This window comes from Anolis carolinensis, chromosome X (genome assembly GCF_035594765.1).
Source record: "Anolis carolinensis isolate JA03-04 chromosome X, rAnoCar3.1.pri, whole genome shotgun sequence".
NCBI lineage: Eukaryota > Metazoa > Chordata > Lepidosauria > Squamata > Dactyloidae > Anolis > Anolis carolinensis.
Window position 1 is genome coordinate 1,437,775 of NC_085847.1, and position 25,413 is coordinate 1,463,187.

General features: G+C 44.7%; 1 protein-coding gene and 1 long non-coding RNA gene across 5 annotated transcripts in view; one reads left to right on the plus strand and one right to left on the minus strand.

Moving 5' to 3' along the window:
• Positions 1–1,028: 1,028 nt before the first annotated feature.
• LOC103280532 (uncharacterized) lies at positions 1,029–8,610 on the minus strand. Of its 2 annotated transcripts, XR_507398.3 has the most exons (3): positions 8,296–8,604; positions 4,022–4,241; positions 1,029–1,684 (listed from the first exon to the last, which is right to left on the minus strand). It is a non-coding gene; the product is annotated as an uncharacterized LOC103280532 (long non-coding RNA). The 2 variants fall into 2 exon arrangements; XR_010000025.1 differs by having other exon boundaries at positions 1,029–4,241; positions 8,296–8,610.
• A 74-nt stretch (positions 8,611–8,684) lies between these two features.
• The window catches only part of cux2 (cut like homeobox 2), a 150,490-nt gene continuing 133,761 nt past the window's right edge, over positions 8,685–25,413 (plus strand). For 2 of the 3 annotated variants that reach the window (XM_008119875.3, XM_062958703.1), the window contains exon 1: positions 8,685–8,852. In XM_008119875.3, the coding sequence (XP_008118082.2) occupies positions 8,826–8,852 (27 nt within the window). In that variant the 5' untranslated portion in view covers positions 8,685–8,825. Of the gene's footprint in view, positions 8,853–10,510; positions 12,431–25,413 lie in introns of those variants that run through there. The other variant, XM_062958702.1, reaches the window with a different exon arrangement.

Consider the following 25,413-nt stretch of genomic DNA (forward strand, 5'->3'; position numbering starts at 1 on the left):
TGGGCGGAGCTTAGCCTTCTAACTGGCAGCAATGGGATAAAAACAATTATTCCTCTCCCTCTAATTAGGACTTTATTTTTCTTTTCTTTTTGTTGTATGAACGTAGAGGCATGGGTGAGGGATTGTGCTGCCAAGTTTAATGTTTCTGGGATGTGTAGTTTTGTTGTTTTGTCCTAGGCCGAAATTTCATTACCCTTATATATATATATATATAGATTTATTTTTTCTCTCCTCTGTTACTGCTGTCACTCTGATTGGTTACGTAGAATGGTTTGCTGTTGACTTCTACTTTTACATCTTGGTGTGTGCTGTGTGTATTGAGATCTCTTTCTGCCTGTGTGTCAGGAGAGACGTGTGCTTGGAGATTTTCCCCTCTTTTGAACCCTATAATAATAATAATTCCTCAGGGGAAGTGTGATCCTGTCGAGCACAGGTTGCCACCCTATACCCTGACCCCTCCCAACTGATCAGGAAGGCCTGTGTTTTGTCTGGATTTAGTCTCAGCTTGTTGGCCCTCATCCAAGCTGTCAGACACTGGTCCAGAATCTGGGGAGCTTCCTTGGAATTAGGTGGAAAGGAGTTGTAGAGTTGTGTGTCATTTGCGTAAAGATGGCACCCAACTCCTAAACTCCGGATGACCTCACCCAGCGGTTTCATGCAGATATTGAAAAGCATGGGAGAAAGAATGGAACCTTGCAGAACCCCACAGGTCATCCACCAAGGCGACCAAAGCTGTCCCCGTTCCGTGACCAGGCCTAAAACCAGACTGTGAGGGATCAAGATAATCGACTTCACCCAAGAAGCCCTGGATTTTGACTTGCTCTACACAGCAAGTGAGTCGATGGATCCAATAGGATTCGGATCTTGAGCTACTACTCCCAGAATCCCATTCTAGCTGTAGCATAAATAAAGCAATATTTCAAAGCTCTGAGTAGGTTTAGGAAGAATAATGAAAAACTAAGCAAAGGTGCCTGGAGCTATTCCTAGGCCACACCTGCTCTCTGACCACGCACAAATACACTTTATAATAATAATTAATAATACACTTTATTTATATTCCGCCCTCCTCCCCTAGGGGACTCAGAGTGGATTATAGCATTTTACATACATAGGCAAACATTTAATGCTTTTACAATCACATGCGACACACAAACACAAACAAAGGCAAGGCTTCTCCTTTCATTTCTGGCTTCTGGAGGCAGTGCTCATCTCTGGCTCATCTCCATTTTCAAGCCAAGGAGCCTGTGCTGTCACCTCCTGGTCATGTGGCCGGCAAGACTGCTTGGAGTGTCTCTTTGCCTTTTCCTGCTGAAGCGGTACCTATTTAGCTACTCACATTTGTATGTTTTTGAACTGTTAGGTTGGCAGGAGCTAGGGCTGACAGATGGGAGCTCACCCTGTCTCGCGGATTTGAACTGCCAACCTTCAGGTCAGCAGTGCAAGGGTTTAACCTATTGCATTACTGTGGCCCATAAGAGTGTCAGCAAGCCCCATTCACAAAGGCCCCTTCTCCCGCCACCATCTTGCCTTTTCCTCCATGACTACCATTGGGATTCCTAGGTGAATATTTGTGTGAGCGTGTGTAGAGGTAGACGAGTGTTTGTACCTGAGGGGTCGAGGCAGACTTAATTTAACAGCCATGCCTGATTGAATTTCATTTTCATGCAAAGGAATAGATCGCCTCCTGCAATAAATAAAGAGAGTGGAGTTATTTGCATATCTTCCTTTGTGACCCGCCGAGAAATGGAAATGCATCTCTAGGCCTAGGAAGAATGGAATTTATCATAGGTGCTTGCTCATTGGATGCTTTGGGTCTCGATCAAGAGCAAAAAGCAGGATGCGGATGAGGAGAATGCATTTGTCCCTGTCCCATTGGCAAAGATCTCTCCAGCAGCCAGTGTTTCTAAGTGAAACTGACCCCAGTGAGATTTTGGACTTGAGCCTTTCTAAAACAGGTTGCCATCAACCCAATCCCTGCAGAAGATCAGCGCATCAAAGGCGCCAAATAGCAAAACTAATTAAAGATCACTCGCTAATTGTTGTTTAGAAGGGTGTTGCGGAAAGAAGGAGAGACAGCTGGGGGAAAAGACATTTAGCATCTGCTGGATGCCGATGACAAAAATGGAAGCGATGCAAGGATTGTGGGGGAACGGAGGGGCCCACAAAGCCAAGATGATATACTCCCCAGATCTGAGAGGAGTAATGGGATGCTCCCATCATGCTTACCAACTCAGTGGCATTGCTACCAACTCTCCAGCCCTCCCAGTTCAACATTGCATATCTACTTATTTAAGTTATATGCTCTACTAGCTTGGCTGCCCAGCATTGCCTGGGTTGTTTGAAAAAGTTTTGATTGTACAAAATGTGCAAGGTTGTGGTTTAACTACAACTGACATCATGCCAGGTTAACCCCGAGAAACTCCATCAGTACTTAAGTTTGTGATGTTGGGCAAGTTTGCTCTGGATGCATCATGGGTGAGGTTCAGTGTGCTCTCTGGATGTAGGGTGAACTACAACTCCCACTATGGTGAGTCAGTCCCCTCCAACCCCTCCAGTAGATTGAGTAAGTCATGGGGTGTTTGTGGACATTGGCAGGGTTCTTAGACATGTTCACGGCGCTCACTATATCCTGCAATGTCATTGGAGGGAGGGCCATTGCTGTCTCCTGAGTAGTGGGAACTAAAGCCATTTATGAAAGTGGGAGCTTTTCTGTATAAGTGGAAACCCCAGCCACATACACACATACATATTTTCACTTTTATTATGTGTAGAATTGTCCAGCACGGGACCCAAGGCAGACCAGAGGCAAGTCCAATCCTTTCCCTCTTTTTGAATGCAGTAGTTCTTCCTGATTATTGACTTTTGTGATTTGATTGTTCTGATTTGAATTTTTAGGTTCTTTGGGATTTTTTGGGGAACCTCTGCTCAGATTCCTCTGGTTGTACTAGAGGACCTAGAGATTTCTGCAGAAAATGCCTCTCTAGGGATCTCTGCATCCTCCAATGTGATTCTGTGGTCAGCTTCCAGCAGAAGCTGACCATAAGAGTTGTGCTGGAAGACCTAGAAATGTCTAGCCAAGCAAAAAAAAAAAAAAGCGATTTCTTTATTTGTGTCTTTTCACTTTAATGGGAATTCTGTACTCCTCCTAATCTCAGCACATGAGGTGGGTTGATTGTCGGATTTGTGCCATGCCCCATATTACACGGCCCCTGCAATCCTCCACTGGTGCCACCAGGGGGCGCTTTTACCCAGCATGCTCAGTTTGGTCATAGTCAAGGCAAACTACCATTGAATTAGGGTTGCTGTGAGTTTTCCAGGCCGTCTGGCCATGTTCCAGAAGCATTCTCTCCTGACATTCCACCCATATCTATGGCAGGCATCCTCAGAGGTTGTGAGATTTGTTGGAAACTAGGCAAGTGAGGTTTATATATCTGTGGAATTCTTTCTCCCACCCTGGCCATCATTCCACAAATACACAAACCTCCCTTGCCTAGTTTCCAACAGACCTCACCTCTGAGAATGCCTGCCAAAACATCAGGAGAGAATGCTTCTGTAACATGGCCAAGCAGCCCAGAATACTCACAACAACCCAGTGATTCCGGCCATGAAAGCCTTCAACAACACATTACCGTTGAATTATTTCTGTGTGATACAGATGTCTTGGGGTGGGGAGACGAATCTTGTGGAGGTGAGCTGAGCCGGAAGAAGATGCGGAGTAAATCACCTGCTGTAATCGGTTTAGACATTAACAAGCAACCCCTTCAATTATTCATAGAGATGGGAAAAAAACCAACAACCCAACAACACCCGGTTAAATCATTTAATAACCATTGGAGGGAGGGATTTCAAAGCTGGTGGAGATAATGGCTCTCATTGAGTCCAAGAGGGCCTGTCTGTGTCAGCCAAAGGATGGGATGACAGTGGGTTGGGATCTAATTTCCAAAATAGCAGAAAACAAGCTTGATGTGCTTCTATTTGGCATCCCTCCTCCATTTAGTTAAAGATAAGTGTATCACATCACCTCTGGATATTTTCTCCTCCAGGCTAAACCTCAACACCATGGTACTGAGGGTTTGGTGTCTGACCATCTCGGTTGTCCTCTTCCGGAGATGTTCCAGTCCATCAACACATTCCTTCCACTGTGATGTCCCGAACACAGCATTCAAGGTACGATCTGATCAAAGCAGGGCACCCCATAATGTTGCTTCCTCTCAATAAGAGGCTCTTGTCAATCCTAAATCCTAAAAAAGTAGAGATTGGAAGATCCCTCCATGGGTACATTTTAGAAGCTTTGAAGTGATCCCTAGGTTTAAATATTTTGGTTCATTTTCTCATACTTTCTCAAAATAGTGTCCGCCATAATATTAAACAATGCTTGTACATATTTTAAAAATCCAGGTTCTCACTGTAGCCATGCCTTGCCTGGGTTTGCTGCAGGGCTGGGTAACTTGTATCCTTGAAGCTGTCGTACTGCAAATCCCATCATCCTCATCCCTGTCTCTGCTGTCTAAGGAGTTATGGGAGTTGCAGTATGACATCTGGAGGTTCCGCACAATGCCAACCCTCACTTTCATGCTGGAAAGGGAGAAAAACTCTGTAATACTACCCTCTTAATGTTGACAGACTATAGTTCCCATCAGCCTTGTCCATAGTCACAGTTCATAATGATTTTGAGGTCTGCTGCCGACCCATCTATGCTCTGCATAAGTAAGAATATGACATAACCCCCTTTAAGATTGGGAACATACAAGGGTTTTAGATGGAAAATTGCTATTTTATCTCCAAATAGTTTGGGTACCCAGCATTGTAGTGGGAGCTATAGCTGTTTGTGGAGGCAGGAGCCTGTCTGTGTAAGTAGACACCCCAGCCACACACACATACATATTTTCACTTTTATTCTGTGCATAGATGTTGCTTTCCAGCATTTAAATCATGGGAAGCACGGATTCGACACACATTTATGCTGCGCTGAACAACACAAGACTTCTGAGCAAACAGAGATAGGGTTGTACTGTACTGATTTAAAAAAAGAATCTTTTGGGGGAACTATCTGGCATTCGGAGTTGACTCGATGTTGAACAGAAGATGTTGTTTGTAGTGACAATTGGTATTAAAACCAAATGGGACACCTGGAAAAAGTCTGCCTGCTATCTAGGGGACATCTAAAAAGAAACAAGCAAGCCCGGGAGATAAACATTGGATGGTGATGATAATAACAAGCAAGCAATATTGATAATACATGAGCCCAGGAGATAAGCAATTGCAGATCAAGAGAGAGCTCTGGGGACATTTTCTAGAGATTAGCGCCGAGAGAACTTGTCTTGCAATTCAAACAATTCTGAAATCTAAGCTTGATTTTCAAAGTGGTCTTGGCAAACTTCTTGGCAAGTGCTACAGGCAACCTAAACTCTTATAATGACCTGAGGTGTCCGTACTGCAGAAATAAAGCAGTTTGGTGTCAGTTGAACTGCCATGGGAATATTTTTAAAACAAAAGGAAAAGTGGGGCGGGAGAAGAAGGGAGTACATCAGAACTAGGAGCGGCGCTGGGTCCTGATTCCATCTTTCTCTAATCCAAGCTCTGCCAAAGAAACTACAGAACAGGAGCAAAGGCAAGAAGTGGTGTCATTGTTAGACCTTGGACTTTATATGAACACGACTGTTTCTGATGAGCAAGTGAAAGCGCAATGAGTGCAAAATCCACAGGCTCCATTGCCAGGATATGCATTTCCACTGCCCACTGCCTCTCCCATAACCCTTTCCTACTCTTCTCAACTCTGTCTGCATAACAAACTGAGCAGAACTGAGCAGTAACTAAACATACTGGAGGAGTTTGGGGGATTGACTCCACATGATGGAAGTTGTAGTTCACCCTGCATCAAATCAGGGCACTGTGAGCCCTACTGACAATGGACCTGAACCTGGACCATATATGGCACACAGAATCCCCATGACCAAAGAAAAATACTGGAGAGGTTTGGGGGGAATTCACCTTCATTTATAGCTGTTGTAGGTACTGGGATGTATAGTTCACCTGCAATCAAATAGCATTCTGGACCCCACCAATGAGGTCCCTGAACCTAACTTGGCACACAGAACCCCCATGACCAACAAAAGATACTGGAGAGGTTTGGGGGGAATTCACCATGATTTCTAGGAGTTGTAGGTACTGGGATGTATAGTTCACCTGCAATCAATGAGCACTCTGGACCCCCACCAACGATAATAATAATAATAACTTTATTTTTATACCCCGCCACCATTTCCCCAGAGGGACTCGGGGCGGCTTACAAGCGGGACCAAACCCGGCACAACAAAGTTTACAAACTAAAAACACATTTAAAAACATAATAAACATATTGCAATCTGATCAAAACAATTAAAAACAGCAGAATATAAAAACAACCATTAAAATGACCAACAAAAAATGCAGGAGGGCTTTGGGGGAAATTCACCTTGATTTGTAAGAATTCTAGTTCACCTACAGCCAGAGAGCACTGTGAACGCAAACAACAATGGATCTGCACCAAACTTGGCATGCATACCCAATATGCCCAAATTTAAAAACTGGTGGATTTGGGGTGGAATTGGCCTTGGTGTTTGTTGGTTGTAGGTACTGGGATTTATAGTTCACCTGCAATCAAAGAACCCCATCAAAGATGGACCTTAACCTAACTTGGCACACAGAACCCTCACAACCAACAAAAATAATGGAGGGCTTTGGGGGGGAATTCACCATGATTTGGGGAGTTGTAGTTCACTTCCATCCAGAGAGCGGTTTAAACCCAAACACGGATGGATCTGGAGCAAATTACTGGAGGGGTTTGGGGGGAACTGAGTTTCCTTTCTGGGAGTTGTAGTTCACCCACAACCAGGGTGACCTCTACTTATGATGGACCTGGTCCAAACTTGGCACACAGAACCTGGCACTACTGGGAGTTTTAGTTCACCCACAACCAGGGAAATTGTGACCTCCACTTATGATGGACCTGGTCCAAACTTGGCACACAGAACCTGGCACTACTGGGAGTTGTAGTTGACCCACAACCAGGGAAACGGCGACCGGCACTTATGATGGACCTGGTCCAAACTTGGCACACAGAACCCCCATGACTAATTCAACCTACTGGAGGGGACTGACTCATTATAGTGGGAGTTGTAGTTTACCCTACAGCTGGAAAACACACAACTTTACCTATGATGCATCTCTTAGAGCGCATTTGCCCGACAGGACAAACTTTGATAATAAATACAATAATAATAATAATAATAATATCAGAGTGAAATAATAAATGTAATACAGTAGAGTCTCACTTATCCAACACTCGCTTATCCAACGTTCTGGATTATCCAAAGCATTTTTGGAGTCAATGTTTTCAATATATCGTGATATTTTGGTGCTAAATTCGTAAATACAGTAATTACTACATAGCATTACTGCGTATTGAACTACTTTTTCTGCCAAATTTGTTGTCTAACATGATGTTTTGGTGCTTCATTTGTAAAATCATAACCTAACTTGATATTTAATAGGCTTTTCCTTAATCCCTCATTATCCAAGATATTCAAGTTTTTTGATTTCTTGATGTAGTGTCTATTATCATTTATTGTATTACTTTTAATTGTGCTATGATATGCTGTTTTTTATATTTTATTATATTGTATTGCTCAGGGCATGGCCCCATGTTAGCCGCCCCGAGTCCCCGTTGGGGAGATGGTGGCGGGGTATAAATAAAGTTTTATTATTATTATTATTATTATTATTATTATTATTATTATTATTATTATTATATTCGCTTATCCAAGCTTCTGCCGGCCCATTCAGCTTGGATAAGCGAGACTCTACTGTAAATGTAATAGTAGCAACAATAGAGAAAAATAATAAATGTACCATATATTCTCGAGTATAAGCTGACCCAAGTATAAGCTAAGTGATAAGTGAGAGAAATAGATTGAGCCAAAGTTTTTATTTTTTATTTTTGGTAATGCCGGGTTAGAAGTGGGACTTCATATTCTGTGGAGCCAAACTAGTCATGGCAATAAAGGAAATGAGAAGAAAGCAGAGTTGATCTGGGAAGACCCTTGAAAGCAAGCTTGGGCCCTCCGGGTGTTTTGGACTACAACTCCCACAATTCCTAGCAGCCTACCGGCTGCTAGGAATTGTGGGAGTTGTAGTCCAAAACACCCGGAGGGCCGAAGTGGGCCCAGGCCTGCTTTAAACAATGATGCTCATTGCAGTGAGTGAGGAGGAAAGTTTCAATCCCTCACGGATATATTTTGTTTCCCTCAGACCTACCTGTCAGGGCTGTTGTGAGGTAAAATGCAAGGTTGTGAGGCGGGGAAGGCGGGCGAGGATCGATTAGTATGAAAGCCGCGTCGAAGGGAGAGAAGGGAGGGAGAAAAGTCCAGGCCGGCTCCCGCTCCTCACTCACTCTCTCCCGCCTTCCAATCGCCCCCAAGATGGCCGCCGATGCGGGATCGATGGTTCAATACCGTCCGCCCTGGGCTCTCCTCGGCCGGCTCCAGGTGAGCGGCTTCGGCCGGACCGCCGATGGAGGAGAAGCGACGGAGGAGGAGGAAGCTGGGCAAAGGAGGGGGCTTCCGGAGAGAGAGAGGGAGGGGGGAGGAGGAGGAGGAGGAGGGGGTCCTGCCGCGCTCGCTCTTCCTCCCTCCCTCCCTCTCTCTCTCCCCTCCCCCATCGATAGGTATTAGAAATTGATTCGCCGCCGCCGCCGCTGCTCTTTGTTCGGTTGCCTCATTGATCCCAGCAGCGGCGGAGCGAGATTGAGAGAGGCACAGGCAGCCGAGAGGGGCAACCCAAGCTGCATGGAGGAGGAGGCGACGACGACGCAGGTGACAAGCCCAAGCAGGCAGCGAGGGCAACTTTCCCCTTCCCTTCCATCCTCCCCTCAGCGTCCTCCTCCGTTAGGGATTCTTTTTTGGCGGGAATCCCTCGGCTCTTCGGCAGTTCCCGTCGGGAAGGTTCGGGACAGTGCCTCAGGGAGGAGGATGAAGAGGACGGCGAGGAGGAGGAGGAGGGAAAGGGGGAGGCAGCCTGCGCGCGCGCCCCGACGCCACACCGAGGGAAAGGGAGGCTTTTTTGGTCGGGGTTTTTTTTTTTTTTTAGGAGTGCGTTGGGGTCTCTCTCTGCCCCCCCCCCCCACACCTGTTTCCTCAGGGGCCCCTCACAAAGCTGGCGCCAGGAGTTCTCTCTCTCAAGGTTGGCAAAGGCTGAGAAAGAGAGCGCTCAGGTCTCTGTGAGTTTTCCTGGCCATCTCCCAGAAGCATTCTCTCCTGACGTTTCTCCCACCTCTATGGCAGGCATCCTCAGAGGTTGTCGGGTCTGTTGGAAACTAGGCAAGTAGGGTTTATGTATCTGTGGAATAATGTCCAGGGCGGAAGAAAGAATGATTGTCTTGCTTGCTGTGAGTTTTTCTGCCTCTCTGGCCACCTTCCAGAAGCATTCTCTCCTGACGTTTCTCCCACCTCTATGGCAGGCATCCTCAGAGGTTGTCGGGTCTGTTGGAAACTAGGCAAGTAGGGTTTATGTATCTGTGGAATAATGTCCAGGGCGGGAGAAAGAATGATTGTCTTGCTTGCTGTGAGTTTTTCTGCCTCTCTGGCCACCTTCCAGAAGCATTCTCTCCTGACGTTTCTCCCACCTCTATGGCAGGCATCCTCAGAGGTTGTCGGGTCTGTTGGAAACTAGGCAAGTAGGGTTTATGTATCTGTGGAATAATGTCCAGGGCGGGAGAAAGAATGATTGTCTTGCTTGCTGTGAGTTTTTCTGCCTCTCTGGCCACCTTCCAGAAGCATTCTCTCCTGACATTTCTCCCACCTCTATGGCAGGCATCCTCAGAGGTTGTCGGGTCTGTTGGAAACTAGGCAAGTAGGGTTTATGTATCTGTGGAATAATGTCCAGGGCGGAAGAAAGAATGATTGTCTTGCTTGCTGTGAGTTTTTCTGCCTCTCTGGCCACCTTCCAGAAGCATTCTCTCCTGACGTTTCTCCCACCTCTATGGCAGGCATCCTCAGAGGTTGTCGGGTCTGTTGGAAACTAGGCAAGTAGGGTTTATGTATCTGTGGAATAATGTCCAGGGTGGGAGAAAGAATGATTGTCTTGCTTGCTGTGAGTTTTTCTGCCTCTCTGGCCACCTTCCAGAAGCATTCTCTCCTGACGTTTCTCCCACCTCTATGGCAGGCATCCTCAGAGGTTGTCGGGTCTGTTGGAAACTAGGCAAGTAGGGTTTATGTATCTGTGGAATAATGTCCAGGGCGGGAGAAAGAATGATTGTCTTGCTTGCTGTGAGTTTTTCTGCCTCTCTGGCCACCTTCCAGAATCATTCTCTCCTGACGTTTCTCCCACCTCTATGGCAGGCATCCGCAAAGGTTGTGTGATCTGTTGGAAACTAGGCAAGTGGGGTTTATGTATCTGTGGAATGCCCAGGGTGGAAGAAAGAACAATTCTCCTGGTTGATGTGAGTTTTGTCTCTCTGGCTACCTTCCAGAAGCATTCTCTCCTGACGTTTCTCCCACCTCTATGGCAGGCATTCCCAGAGGTGTTGAGGTATGGAGAAATTTCATACCTCACATTCACCATACCTCACAACCTCTGAGGATGCCTGCCATAGATGTGGGCAAAACATCAGGAGAGAATACTTCTGGAACATGGCCAGACAGCCCCCCTATCTGTGGAAAGCTGTCCAGGGTGGAAGAAAGAACGATTGTCCTGGTTGCTTTGAGTTTTCTTGTCTCTCTGGCCATGTTTCAGAAGCATTCGCTCCTGACGTTTCTCCCACCTCTATGGCAGGCATCCTCAGAGGTTGTCGGGGCTGTTGGAAACTAGGCAAGTGGGGTTTATGTATTGGAATAATGTCCAGGGTGGAAGAAAGAATGATTGTCTTGCTTGCTGTGAGTTTTTCTGCCTCTCTGGCCATCTTCCAGAAGCATTCTCTCCTGACGTTTCTCCCACCTCTATGGCAGGCATTCCCAGAGGTGGTGAGGTTTGTTGGAAACTAGGCAAATAGGGTTTATGTATCTGTGGAATGTGTTGTCGAAGGCTTTCAAGACCAAGATCACTGGGTTTTCCGGGCTGTATGGCCATGTTCCAGAAGTATTCTCTCCTGACGTTTCGCCCACATCTATGGCAGGCATCCTCAGAGGTTGTGTGATCTGTTGGAAACTAGGCAAGTGGGGTTTATGTATATGGAATAATGTCCAGGGTGGAAGAAAGAATGATTGTCTTGCTTGCTGTGAGTTTTTCTGCCTCTCTGGCCATGTTCCAGAAGCATTCTCTCCTGATATTTCGCCCACCTCTATGGCAGGCATCCTCAGAGGTGGCGAGGTCTGTTGGAAACGAGGCAAGTAGGGTTTATGTATCTGTGGAAAAATGTCCAGAGTGGAAGAAAGAACTATTGTCCTGGCTGCTGTGTTTTCCTGCCTCTCTGGCCACCTTCCAGAAGCATTCTCTCCTGACATTTCTCCCACCTCTATGGCAGGCATTCCCTGAAGTTGGGAGGTCTGTTGGAGACTAGGCAAGTGGGGTTTATGTATCTGTGGAATGCCAAAGGTAGAAGAAACAACGATTGTTCTGGCTGCTGTGAGTTTTCCTGCCTCTCTGGCCATGTTCCAGATGCATTCTCTCCTGACATTTCTCCCACCTCTATGGCAGGCATTCCCAGAGGTGGTGAGGTCTGTTGGAAACTAGGCAAGTGGGGTTTATATATCTGTGGAATAATGCCCAGGGTGGACCAAAGTCGGTTGGAAACTAGGCAAGTGAGGTTTAGATATATATCTGTGAAACAATGTCCATTTCCACAGGATTTCATCAGGGAGGAGGAAACCATGAAAATGAACAAACTGTGACTACCAGTATTAAAATCAGGACAGTAAATAAAGAACAACACTCAGAAAACAGGGGAATTCCAGACAGGAAATAATCAGGGCAGGGTAACACCTCCCAACAAAGGATTCCCCGAGGCAGGAAGCAGCCAGGCTTTGAAGCTGCAAGTCCATTCAGTTCTAATCAAGGTGGCCAATGGCCTCATTCCCACTTGCCTCCAACAGACAAGAATTCTGGACATCAATTCACATATATATAAATCCCAATAGACTTCACAACCTCTGAGGATGCCTGCCATAGATGTGGGTGAAACGTCAGGAGGGAATGTTTCTGGAACATGGCCACACAGCCGGGAAAACTCACAGCAACCCTGCTCCAAGTGCCTGCAGAAGGAGGCAGCCTGCCTGTCTGGTTCCCATTCCAGAGGAGTATTCCCATTGCCTGCCTCCCTCAATCCCCATGCCCCTGCTTGGTCCCTCACCCTCCCAAGAGGCTGTTTTTTAAAGCCTGGCACCCTTGTCCTTGTGGTTGATGCACCCTCACTCCCGGGATGACAAGAGCCCAGCGAAGAAGGAGAAGAAGCGTCCAGGTAGGAAGGGAGGGAGAGGAGGGATGGCACTTGCGATTCCGGAGAGGCACCTCCGCTTCCCAGCATATCCCAGGCGAGTGGCAGGTCTTCAGGCTGGGCTGTCTCTGCCCCCAAAGCAGAGGTATCCCTTCCGCTTTAAGGGCTCCAGGGCAGGAAGCACATCCAGGCTAGAAATGGAATAATACAAATCAGATTATGTTATGGTTATCATGTCTACAGGGACTGTCACTGCTATTGTAATTTGAAAGAGCTAGTTTATAGAATAAGTTTTAATGTTTACATTGGAAAGTGTATACTGTGCTTTTAAGAGTAGTATATTATTTGATGTCATGGCTTATGGTTAGTACAATAAACCATTCATTCATTCACATGGATAGACATTGCACAGCCAGGTCCTGGGTTTCAGGGTTGCTGGCAGGGTCAAAAGACTCCCAAAAGTCCATAGTTGTATCATTTGCCTTTGCATTTCCCTAGGCTGCTCCATGAATTTGGAACACAACTCCCATCCTCCCCAAAATGGGGTGACGTGGGCTGTGGTCCAACACATCAGGAAGATGCTTTGGATATTTGCAGCAGAGGACTGACTTGTACAATGCAGGTTCTTCCTATAGTGCATCCATCACATAGAGTAAGGGTGGGAAACTTTTACCTTCCATATGCCTTGGACTACAACTCGCACAGTCCTTGTTTTTTTTTTTTTTTTGTTAACTGATTGTAAGCTTTGAGTGGTTTGGTCAGGCTGCATTGTCCAAAGCTGTGGCACTGTTTTGTTTCCCAAGCGTTTGTTCAGAAACAAAGAATGGACATTCCCACAAAAGGTTGACGTCTCAAAAGTGCTTTGGGAAGATCTTGAGACCTCTTGCTGTGTTTGCATGTTGTGTTTGGAGTTGGGCACCCTCAATTGGTCTGGGAATGACTGAGTGATCAACCATTGTCCTTCCATTCCCTGTCGAACTAGGCTGGAAAGCACTCTCCAATAATGCCGGGTCATTAACAAACTTTAGAGAGACTTGCTTTTGAATTCCCCCACCTTGGGAATGGAGACCAACTCATAGCTGTCTGTCGATACTTCCATGTCATTTTAAAAATTGTGGCGAGCATGTAGCCTCTGTTAAATGACTGTGTGCCAACTGTTAAATGACTGTGTGTTTAGCTGTTCCGCTGACTTTTATTGGGGTGTTGGGTATCTCAAGTTGAGGTACAGCAGCCAATTGGGGCTCCTGCCCGGTTTGCAAGCCTTGTGGTTATTCTTCCTGCAAAATGTGTGCCTATATAAACCAAGGCAATTTCTCCTCTTGTTGTCTTGTACAGTAGATTGTTCTCCCAGGGCATATTTAGCCAAGTTTCTCTTTATCCCCTTCAATGCATTGCTGTAAATTGGGTCACCTGTAAAGAGATCCAGCTCTATCGTGAGGCAGAACAGCAGATGCTGGGAAAGCATCCCTGAAGCTAGCTTCAGTACAGCTAGGATGGCCAGGATTGGAGGTGGATGTCATAGCCAGTCCAGCTGACTTTTGCAGACAGAAGAAAAGAGGGCACCATAATAATAATAATAACAACAACAACAATAGACATTGACAAAATTACAATCTGCCAACTGCAAAAGGCCACCCTACTGGGATGTGCACGCATAATCCGAAAATACATCACACAGTCCTAGACACTTGGGAAGTGTTCGACTTGGGATTTTGTGATAATGAAATCCAGCATATCTATCTTGTTTGCTGTGTCATAATAAAATAATAATAATAATAATAACAACAACAAAAACATCACACAGTCCTAGACACTTGGGAAGTGTTCGACTTGGGATTTTGTGATACGAAATCCAGCATATCTATCTTGTTTGCTGTGTCATAATAATAATAAAATAAATCTTTATTTGTATCCTGCTTTTCTCCCTGAAATGGGACCCAGAGTGGCTGACAACATTGTATAAAAGACAATATAATACAATGTATGTATATAAAACACAACCTATGAAACAATTTTACAATCTGAGACAAGTATACATATTTAAATACATTCATCGAATACAATTGTTGCAAGCTACTCAACAAGACAGATGGCAAGGTTAACGTGACTCAATACAAGTTAGCCTTCCTCACTTCTTTACCCCTGGCAGCAAACTCTCTTGAGCAGTCCTTTTTGCGAGCCTCACCCCTTCAAGAACCCTGTGTCTTCTCATGAGGGAGAGTGTCCGGTGCTCATGTGAGCATTGCTTGCGCCATGCAAACGGCAGCCCCTCATTAGCTCTCCTCTCCAGCAGATCTGTAGGCTTTAATCACTCATAAAAGTTTTAGCTGTCTGTGCAGGCTGTACATAAGTGGATTGGAGTGTCTAAGCTGAAGCTGCTGCTTACCGCTGCTACTACAAAAGAGAAGAGCACTTGATTTTATATGGGCATTAAAACCGGCTTAAAATGCAATGCACTTCATGGGGGATGGGGGTGGTGTGGGGGAGAAAGCAAATTTAGGTGCAATTTCATGATGTTTCTTTCAATAATGTATCAGTGGTTTGAGAATTTAATGCGATTCATCTTTTAAGGAGATTATTTGTTATAGCTGCAATGCCAAGGCCTAAATGGATTGCAGGTGCTGGGGGTGGGGGCTGCCTCATATTGCTTTCCATTGCTAGCATTGGGGCTGGGGGGCGATAGAAGGGATTAGACCCCCCCCTCCCCCGCCGCCTGTGATATGATCTGGTGCATACCTCAATGCATTGTGCATGTCTTCAAAGAGGAGGATCCCGTCAGCTTGTTACGGATGGAATTAGCAATGGTCTGAGATATTTCCTAGCATACCAGGTGTGTGTTGGTTTCAGTGGCACCTCAAGTTCATTGCTGTATAGATGACAAATGTGCAATTGTGTCCACACTTAACTGTGTGTTTAAATATGGGGGCTTCTTTCTGATTTGTGTTTGGGTATTGTCCATTCCTGAGGTTTTGTCTGAGCTCTCTTCTTTGTTTTGAGTCCATGTGCTTGGCTGGCTGTTTCCTGAACTAGGCGATGTTTGCTTCTGGAGTCTGCATCTCATCCCATGCTCAGTCCAGAGTTTGGAAAAGTTTCTTTTGTGGACAGTGACCTCCAGAATGACCCACTCACAAATAAAACTTTCTGAGCTCTTCCGCACCTAACAGTTGGGTGCAGAGCCTAGGAATTCTGGGAGCTGTGATCCAAAAAGCCAACTTATCAAAGTTGTTTTCAGATCTCACCTATCCCTAGAGCTGTGGACTATTATTGCAGTTATGTTGCCACCTCTTTCGTCACAATTTTACAGTGAAACAGGTGGCGGCATTTTGGAGGTTTTTTTTTTAATACTGCTAGCCAGATTTTTTTTTCATTTTCATGGTTTCCTCCTTTCTGTTGAAATTGTCCACGTGCTTGTGGATTTCAATAGCTTCTCTGTGTAATCTGACATAGTGGTTGTTGAAGTGGTCCAGCATTCCTGTGTTCTCCAATAATATGCTGTGTCCAGGTTGGGTCATCAAGTGCTCTGCTATGACTGACTTCTCTGGTTGACTTAGTCTGCCATGCCTTTTGTGTTCCTTGATTCGTGTCTGGACAATGCTGCGTTGGGTGGTAGACTTGTCCACAGCTGCATGCTATACAGTAGACTCCTGCAGAGGTGAGTGGATCCCTCTTGTCCTTTCCTGAATTGAGCATTTGTTGGATTTTCTCAGTGTGTCTCTAGATAGTTTGTAGGTTGTGTTTCTTCATCAGCTTCCCTATGCGGTCAGTGGTTCTCTTGATGTATGCATGTATGATGTATGCAACCTTTTGAAAGTGGTTTCTCATGCCCTCAGGGATGGAGTTAGGTCATTTTAGACTTTGAACAGGTAAGGCTGTTCCTCCATCCTCCTTGCCCCGTAGACAACCATGTGTGCAAGCCGATTCCCCTGTTTGGTGTGGTGTCCCAAAGTCTTGCCCAAGTGGTTCCATTGTGTGCCTCCTCCTCTACAGATTTAATGGCAGCCTGCACTTGACAGTCCAGCCCTAAACCCTTTGTTTCTTTGATCAGAGACAAAGTTGATGTCAACAGAGGGACGGGCAGCATTGTGTGGAACTAGCATATGTTCTTGATGGTGGGAATTCCCCAAATTAAACTTAAATACCCAGGTTAATCATTTTTATACCATGAAATGCTTAATTCCTACGGCATTCTGAAGAGATGTATACAGATTTGCATAACTTAATTTGAAAGCCGTCTTGAGAGGGCTTGGTCTTGAAAGGTGATCTGAAAGGGCTTTCAGTAACGTAAATAAACCCCCTCTGAACAGATCTTGCCAAGAACACCTTGTGACATGTTTGCCTTGGAGTTGCCACAAGTTAGAAAATAATTGAAGGCACGCAAGTTTCACCAAATCCAATGGCACTTGGTTCTGAGTACATTTTCCTTTGCTAAGATGTTCTGTTGAATTCAGTGTGGTTCTCTCTTGAGTTGATATACAGTAGAGTCTCACTTATCCAACATAAACGGGCTGGCAGAACGTTGGATAAGCGAATACATTGGATAATAAGGAGAGATTAAGGAAAAGCCTATTACACATCAAATTAGATTATGATTTTACAAATTAAGCACCAATAAATCATTTTTAACAACAAATTTGACAGAAAAAGTAGTTCATTACACAGAAATGCTATGTAGTAATTACTGTATTTATGAATTTAGCACCAAAATATCACGATGTATTGAAAACATTGACTGCAAAAATGCGTTGGATAATCCAGAATGTTGGATAAGCGGATGTTGGATAAGTGAGACTCTACTGTACATAGATTTGTTCAATCAGCCCTATGTTTCTGCAAAGGCAACCCCAACTTGCTTCCTACAATAAAAGACAAACAAACTTTGCACCCAGTGCCAGCCTCATGAACCTTTTGGGCTGCTCTCACTGTGCCTTTTGCCCCATGGCGGGCTACTGCTAGGGAAACCTGAAACAGAACAATAGATTATTCCCCGAAAAGGCTTTCTATTTGTATACAGGATTTGGGGACGCTGGTATTTGGACAACCTTGACAAATGGTGGCACAAGTAATACATGCTGATAATGCGATAGCCCCGGAGTGCTTTGATCACCACGTTTGTTCAGCAAGCGCTCTCGGAAATGAACAGAGATAAAAATTCTCTCGGAGATGGTGCTGGGCATATTTCATTAGGTTTGGGGAACAGTCTTAATAGTGGAATATTGCTAATGTAGTATTTCTTTCACTGTTTTCTGATAGTCGAGATTTATGCCTTTAGTAATCCTTCCCCCTTCCATTTCAGTTTGTGAATTCTACTCTGTTTGACCATAGGCAGTCTATGTTCAGCATTTTTATTGCTTTGGGTCGTTTATTTTAGTTTGGCTAATGAAGGGGAGGGGCAGTGTTTCTTTTTTTCAAGGAGTCTCTGTCTCTTCAGTGTACAGAACAAAGGGTTTGACGTCTGGTTGCAAAGGCCAGTTACTCTTGACAGTTCTTAATGCACTCTTGACCAGCTGCAAAGACTGCTCAGGCTACATTAGGACTGCAAGGGGGCTGGTGAGTTGGTGAGCTATTAGTTGTGGTAATTTCACAAGTCTCTTATAGTCAGTGTATCTCTTGAATACCAGATACTAAGGACTAGCAACTTGGAAAGGACTTGCTCTTTATGATCTGCTTGAGAAGTCTGTAAACAGGAACACAGAAGTTGTGCCCTGCTCTTTACAGCTAGACTATTCCTCTAGACAGGAGGTCAGTTTTTCATCCACTGCATTTCATGTTGGCTCAGATCAAATTCAGTTTTTCTTTAAAAGGGGTTTTCCCTTTTTTCTTGGTTGTGTACTGTCAAGGAACAGAATGTTAAATTAGAGGGATTTCTGGTTTGAAAAGGCAAAGGGGGTTCTTCTGAATTAGCACTTGGGTCATATTTTTTGTGTCGAAATGGAAGTGACCGAGTTGTGTTCACTAATCAAACTGACTCTCTTAGGATACCAACTGAATAAATTTATTTATCATGTCAGAAGCGAACGGAAGGTACAGTTATAATGTATTTAAAAACACAAAGTTAAACTTGGCATTATACTAAATGTCCTTTAACATGCCTCTGGTGTCATTGTAAGAAGGTTCTCCATTGTGCATGTGGCAGGGCTCAGGTTCCATTGTAGTAAGTGGTCTGTGTGGTTTGCTCTTCTCCGCACTCGCATGTCGTGGACTCTACTTTGTAGCCCATTTCTTAAGATTGGCTCTGCATCTCGTGGTGCCAGACGCAGCCTGTTCAGCACCTTCCAAGTTACCCAGCCTTCTTGTGCTCAGGAGGGAGTCTCTCATTTTGTATCAGCCACTGATTGAGGTTCTGGGTTTTAGCCTGGCACTTTTGGACTCTCACTTGCTGAGGTATTCCTGCGAGTATCTCTGTAGATCTTAGAAAGCTATTTCTTGATTTAAGACATTGGCTTGCTGGCTGATATCAAGACAGAGAATGGGCTGGAGATGTCAATGCTTTGGTCCTTTCATAACAGGCTGCTTTTTCCCGGTGGTTGTCCAGTACTGCAATACTGGTTAAACAGTATAAGTTCGCCAGTAGTGTAGGGTGCAGACATCCTGTGATAATGCGGCATATCTCATTAAGAGCCACATCCACTGTTTTAACGTGGTGAGATGTATTCCACACTGGGCATGCGTATTCAGCAGCAGAGTAGCAAAGCTCAAGGGCAGATGTCTTCACTGTATCTGGTTGTGATCCCCAGGGTTTGGCAGTCAGCTTTTGTACAATATTATTTTTGGCATCCACTTTTTGCTTGATATTCAAGCAGTGAGTCAGGGCACGGTCCGGAGTGATTCCCAGGTTTTTTGTTGTTCTGCAATGCTCCAGTGGGATTCCTTCTCAGGTAATCCTCAGAGCTCGAGATGCTTATCTGTTCTTAAGATGAAAAGCACACGTCTGCATTTTAGATGTATTAGAGATCAGCTGGTTTTCCCTGTAATAGACAGTAAGAGCACCTAAAGCTTCGGAGAGCTTCTGTTCAACCATTTCAAAGCTCCCTGCTTGAGTAGTAATGTCATGCTTGTCAGCATAGACGAAACTCTATGTCCCATATGAAATAGACATTTTGAGAGATATTGATATATGCATGGGAGAGCCAGCATAATGTATTGGTTTGAGTGCTGTACTGTGACTCTGGAGACCAAGGTTTGACTCTCAGATCAGCCTTGGAAGCCCACTCTCTCAGTGCAAAAGTCACACTTTGTCAGCCTCAGGGGAAGGCAAAGGAAACCTCCCTCTGAACAAACCTTGCCCAGGAAGCTCCATGATAGGCCTTCCTTACAGTTGTCATAAGTAACAAACAACATGAAGGCAGTGGCACACTACAATAACAATGTAAGATAGACCATTCAGTTGGGAGAGAGGCAGAGTTGTGTAGAGCCATGTAGGGAAACACTAGGCACTGCCTTTGCAATGCCCCTGAAAGCACTGGCCTTGCCCTAAGCCCTCATTCTGCCAGGCTCAGTCACCAGGAAGATGCCAGCCTTCTGGAGAGTGTCAGTGCCTGATGGAGTGTTTTCATTGTTCTGGCATTTTAGGCTTTAAAAAATGTGGGCTGTTGATTAAAATATTATCTCGGTGTGATATTCTGGAGTGCATAAATTTTACATATATATCAGCTAGTTGAGACATCCATTAAATGCCATGACAGCTTGACTTATCTAAATGTGCTATCATTTAACAAAGTGTCAAAATTCTTCTTTATCCTTGATGACAGCAGTAAATAAGCAATCAGTTCTATTAACTTTGGGAAACTTGGGGATAATATATACGCAAAATGGAGACTAAGGAAAAGCGGCCTTCCCCAACCTGGTGCCTTCCTATCTGCCTGGGCATTATATTGCAGCACATCTGGGCATTGTTGGGGTAGAAGAACTGCAGTTGGAGGTATTAATCTGGATGACTCTCAGAGCTTTCTCCTAGAAGCTACCAAGGGACATGTGAAGAACTGGAGTTGTATCTGAGGGCTCATGGTTTTGATTCCAGTTCGCTAAGAGGATTCGGACTTATTGAAATAACCATTATTTCTGATTGAAAACAAATCCGGGAGGTGGGGCATGAAAGTGGCGCATAAAAAACGGTGTGATGCAGAGATAGTGGACTCTGAGATGTTTCTGCTCCACAGGATTCAGACATGGATTCATGTATTAAAACTGTGAGAGGGGAAGTTGAGGATGGCATAAAATTTTGCATGTGTTGATGGATAAATTCCACTACCATGGTATGTGGGCATGTCTACTTGCTTAACAGGTTTTGAAAGAGGATTCAGTCAATTACTGGAGGAGACTGGTCGAACAGTGGCCATTTGGTAACTCTGGGGATTTGGGGACTATAGAGGGAGTGCAACTTATTGTTGGACAACACTTAAAGAGAACCACTGCCTTCCCTGAGGTGTTTGCGTGGTCACTGTGGAAAGAAGGACATGGGGTGGGTTCTTCCAACCTTGGTTTGCTTCAGAGCTTGAAACCTTTCCTTTTGTGGCCAACAACTCCCAAGAATTCCTCAGCAACAGGTATATTTTATGGATGTGAAGTTTGGGTAGTTGCAGTCCAAAGGACTGTTTCAACGTCCTGAATGCTCTAGGATATCTCTTCTTGCATGTTCAGTTTGCCCACTTAATTCAAGGTTAGAGAGAGTGGTTGGTTCAAAGCCACACATCAAGTTTCATGGTTGTTTGGGGAGCTGGAGCAGGATCTCTGAGGTCCCAGTGCTCTATCTTCCCACTTTCCTGGGTCTCAATGGGCTGCTCTGCGATCTGGATAGAATATGAGGAGAGGTGTAGAAAGGGATTGTGGGTAGGCCTTGTTTTCTTTCTTCCTTCTACTGGTGGGAGAGAAATTGGGGCATGGGTGGTTTATACCTAAAGTCTTTTTCCCTCTCCCTCTCCTTCCTCCTTTTTGTGGTTTGCATAATTGAGATTCTGCCAGATGAGATCCCTACAGAAGATGATGAGGGGTTTATCTTTAGCACAGGCTGTTCCTACTTTAGAAACTGATGACCCCAATTGAAAGCCGAAGAGGGACTTCTTTCCTAATTAATAAACCCATTAATTAATTGTGTGCACACCGCAGCCCATTAGAGATGGGAGCTGAGTTGGCCTGGAGATTGAGGTTAGTGGATTCTCTCTGCAGCCGGGCAGACGAAAGGAAGGTGGGGGGAAATGTACATTTGCTGTCTGAGACTAGACAGCTCTGTCCTTCCCTAGCCTGCCATCCTCCAACTGTGTTGGAGTGTGACTCCCATCGCTCCCTGCCGTTCTAAACCCCAGTTATGGAATGGGGAATTTAGATGTGAGAGGCAGGAAAGTTAGGTGCTGAAACACAACTTGGAGGAAATAGATTTCAGATCTTGCCATGTTATCCTTTGTCTTGAATGGTGATGAATATTAATTGCTTTGGTCAATCTGCCTTGGCTTGATGGCTGGTCCCAAACACAAACACCTTTTGAGATGAACTTCCTAAACCCAGAAGTCTTTGTGGCATTTACACACTGAGCTTCAGTCTCCTTCCCTATGTTAGCAACATTGCTCTGTGTCCTCCCACTTCTGTCTTCATATCCAAATAAGCTTAGAAAGAGAAATGAAGGATATATCCCTGGGCTCTGTCTGGCAAAAAAGACGTTTCAGCTTGGGAGCCCCAATGGTGCATTAAAAAGGGCACAAAATTGAGGTTAGAACCCTAAAACATGTGCAAATCTAAGAATACACAAGAACACCACCACATTTTAAAAGAAGCAAGAAAATGAGTTGATGAGAAAAATGCCATTGCTATGTCCAGCAACCATAAGCAAAAGTGAACTAGCCAATTATTCAAAGTGGCACTGGAAAGCTGAGGCATCCAAGAGTGTTCACTGCAAGGCTAGTTATGATGCCTATTTGACAGGGACTGGTTTACTGCCTTATGGCTTCTTGTAGTAGTAGGACTATCATAGGGAGAGCCCTGCGAAGGAAGGTTTCATGAGGCCCTGGATTTTTCCTCCATATGTGCTCCTTAGGGGAAAGTCGAACACTATTCCATCATCCAGTCCTTATCTGGGAAGAAGGACCTTTTGTGAGTTTTGTTTTGTTTGAAACCTGTTTTCTACATTCAGAAACATTCCCTTTGTTGGATGCAAATTTTGGATGAGTTGTTTAGCGATGCCTATTCTCTTCAAGTGAGTTCTGCTTGGCAAAAAATAAGCGAAATGATGGAGCATGTTTGTCTTGCTCCGTGGAGGTCTGTTGCTGTTCCTTGATCAAATTTGTCTCTCTGACTTCCTTTCTTTCCACACAAAACTGCCCTCCCATGTTCTGTTCTGCTGACTTGAACCATTAGGAGAACAGTGCAGTTTCTACAACTGTACATTGTGAGTGTTTAATTTGCTGCGTGTAGAATTTTATCCCGAGTATTTCAGTGCTCTATGGCTATGATGAGGAGTTTGGAAGATTGGCTCTGCATCTCGTGGTGCCTTCCAAGTTGCCTAGTCTTCTGTGTGCCCCTGATTGAGGTTCCAGGTTTTAACCTGCCACTTGCTGAGGTGTTCCTGCGAGTATCTCTGTAGATCTTAGGAAGCTGTTTCTTGATTTACGTCGTTGGCATGCTGGCTGATATCAGAGGATGGGCCAGAGATGTCACTGCCTTGGTCCTTCCATTGCTGGCTGCTACTTTCCGGCAGATAGCAGATGGTGCAATACTGACTAAAGAGTATAATTTCTCCAGTGGTGTAGGCTGTAGACATCTTGTGATAATGCAGCATGTCTCATTAATTTAAACTTACTTATTTATTATGCAATGCTTTTGACACTAAATAAATAAATGTCTCATTAAGAGCCATGTCCACTCAAGGGCAGATGTCTTCACTGTGTCTGGTTGTGATCTAGGTGTGATATTATTTCTAGCACCCACATTTTGCTTGATAGTCAAGCAGTGCTTCCTGTAAGTCAGAGCATGGTCCAGGATATTTGGGTGTGCTGCAATGCTCCAGTGGGGTTCCTTCCCAGGTAATCCTCAGAGCTTATTGGTTCTTAACATGAAAAGCACATATTTGCATTTTAGATGGATTAGGGATCAGCTGGTTTTTCTTGTTATAGGCAGTAAGAGCACCTAAAGCTTCAGAGAGCTTCTGTTCAACCATTTCAAAGCTCCCTTCCTGAGCGTTGATGGCATGATTGTTACCCTAGATGAAGCACTCTGTCTCTTCTGTTAGTAGCTGGTCATTTGTGTAAATGTTAAACATGGATGGGGCAAGCACGCTCCCCTGAGGCAGCCATTCTTATGGTTTTGCCATCTGCTTCTCTGACGTTGGAACTCAACAAAAAAGCTCTTGTTTTGTAGATTTCCTATGAAGTGGGTAAGATGGTAATCATTTGTGATATACATTTTTCTGAGGAGGAGGCAATGATTTACAGTATCTCTGGGGAGCAAAGTCGCTTTGTGCTGTTGACCCAAAACAGAACCTGTGCATTCTCACAGAGTTTTAGGAAGTGATTTTGGGCATTGATTATGTGGTAGAATTTCTTTTTTTAAAAAAACAGAAAAAAAACTAAAAAGACAGTGAGTTTTCAGCCATTCTAGCTGTTTTGAAGGACTAGCCTAGTAGGGAATGGGATGAGGGAAGAAATTCCATTGTAACAAGTTGATTGTAACCCAAAGGTTCTTTTAACCTTATCTGTATCTCCATTTTTTCTTTGGCTGCCACTACAAAGGCTTTTCTGTCATCTAGCATGTTATGCTACAAGAAGGGTATGTGTAATATTTTTGCTCTTTAAACATTTAGAACAATGATTACGCACACCACAGCGCCATTTGATAATCATTTCATTGTTTCTTACTTGACAAAGCTGTGCTGTTTAATACAGCCTTGCCATGTAATTACGGGGTTTTGTTGTCTGTCTCTCTGTGTTTTTTTAACTAGTGCAGTGTAACATTTAATGATTTCCCTAAAGCTCCAAGAGGACCCCGGAGTATTGATCTAGCTGCAGTTTTAAGTGACTCACAGCCAATGCAAGGGCTGCTTTAATATTAATTGCTTGACGTGGCATGTGCTTGCTGGCAATTCGGTGACATGTATTATTTTTTAAAGTAAATAACCAAGCTGGGGCCCATGTAAATATTGCCCTTGTGGGAGCTGGGCCGTGCGTCATTCACACCACCAAGTGAATCATGGTTGCACTTCAGTGATACGTTCTCGTTCTCACCGTGGCTCCAAACTCTCAAGTGGGAGCTTTACACAGTCCAGGGAAAGGTAGGCTTCCATCATTGCATTCTAGGCCTCAACACCCAGAGCTTTTTGCTTCCTGGGAATCCCACCTTCCACTGAAAAGGTAGACCAAAGTGCTTCCAAGGTCTAGCCCTAATGGCTTCCAAGGTATGGTTAAAAACATGAGAGCTGTTTCAGCTGCAGTGTTAGGAAAAAGACTGTGAAACAAATAATATTTCGGCTTAGACTTGTTGGGGCCGGGCTTAGCACATCAGGCTAAACCGTTGTGCTGCAGAAAAATCATGCCGATCGAAAGGTCAACAGTTTGAGCCTGGGTTGGGTGAGCACTCACTGTTAGCCCCAGCTCACCTGCCTACCTAGCAGGTTGAAAGCAGAAATGTGAGTAGATAAATCGGTACCGCTTTTAGCAAGGAAGTAATAAAGGCACCCTTAAGGCATGGAAGATGGAGCGACAGCACCCCCCCCCCCCCCAATGGCCAGAGTAGAGCACAGCTTCCAAGATGCTGGAAATAAGATGGGAAAAACTGCCTTTACCTCTGTTTGAATGTTTGTCGTATGTGTGTTCTTTATGCCGCTCTGAGTCCCCTTCAGGGTGAGAAGGGTGGGGTATAAATACTGTAAATAAATAAATAGATGATAAATAAATTGGATTGGGACACACATTCAAAGCCCTTCCCACAGATGGCCTTCCAGCCTCTGCTGAAAAACTGTCAGAGAAGGAGACTCCATCAGACTCCCAAACAACGTATTCCACTGCCAAACATGTCTTATCGTATTT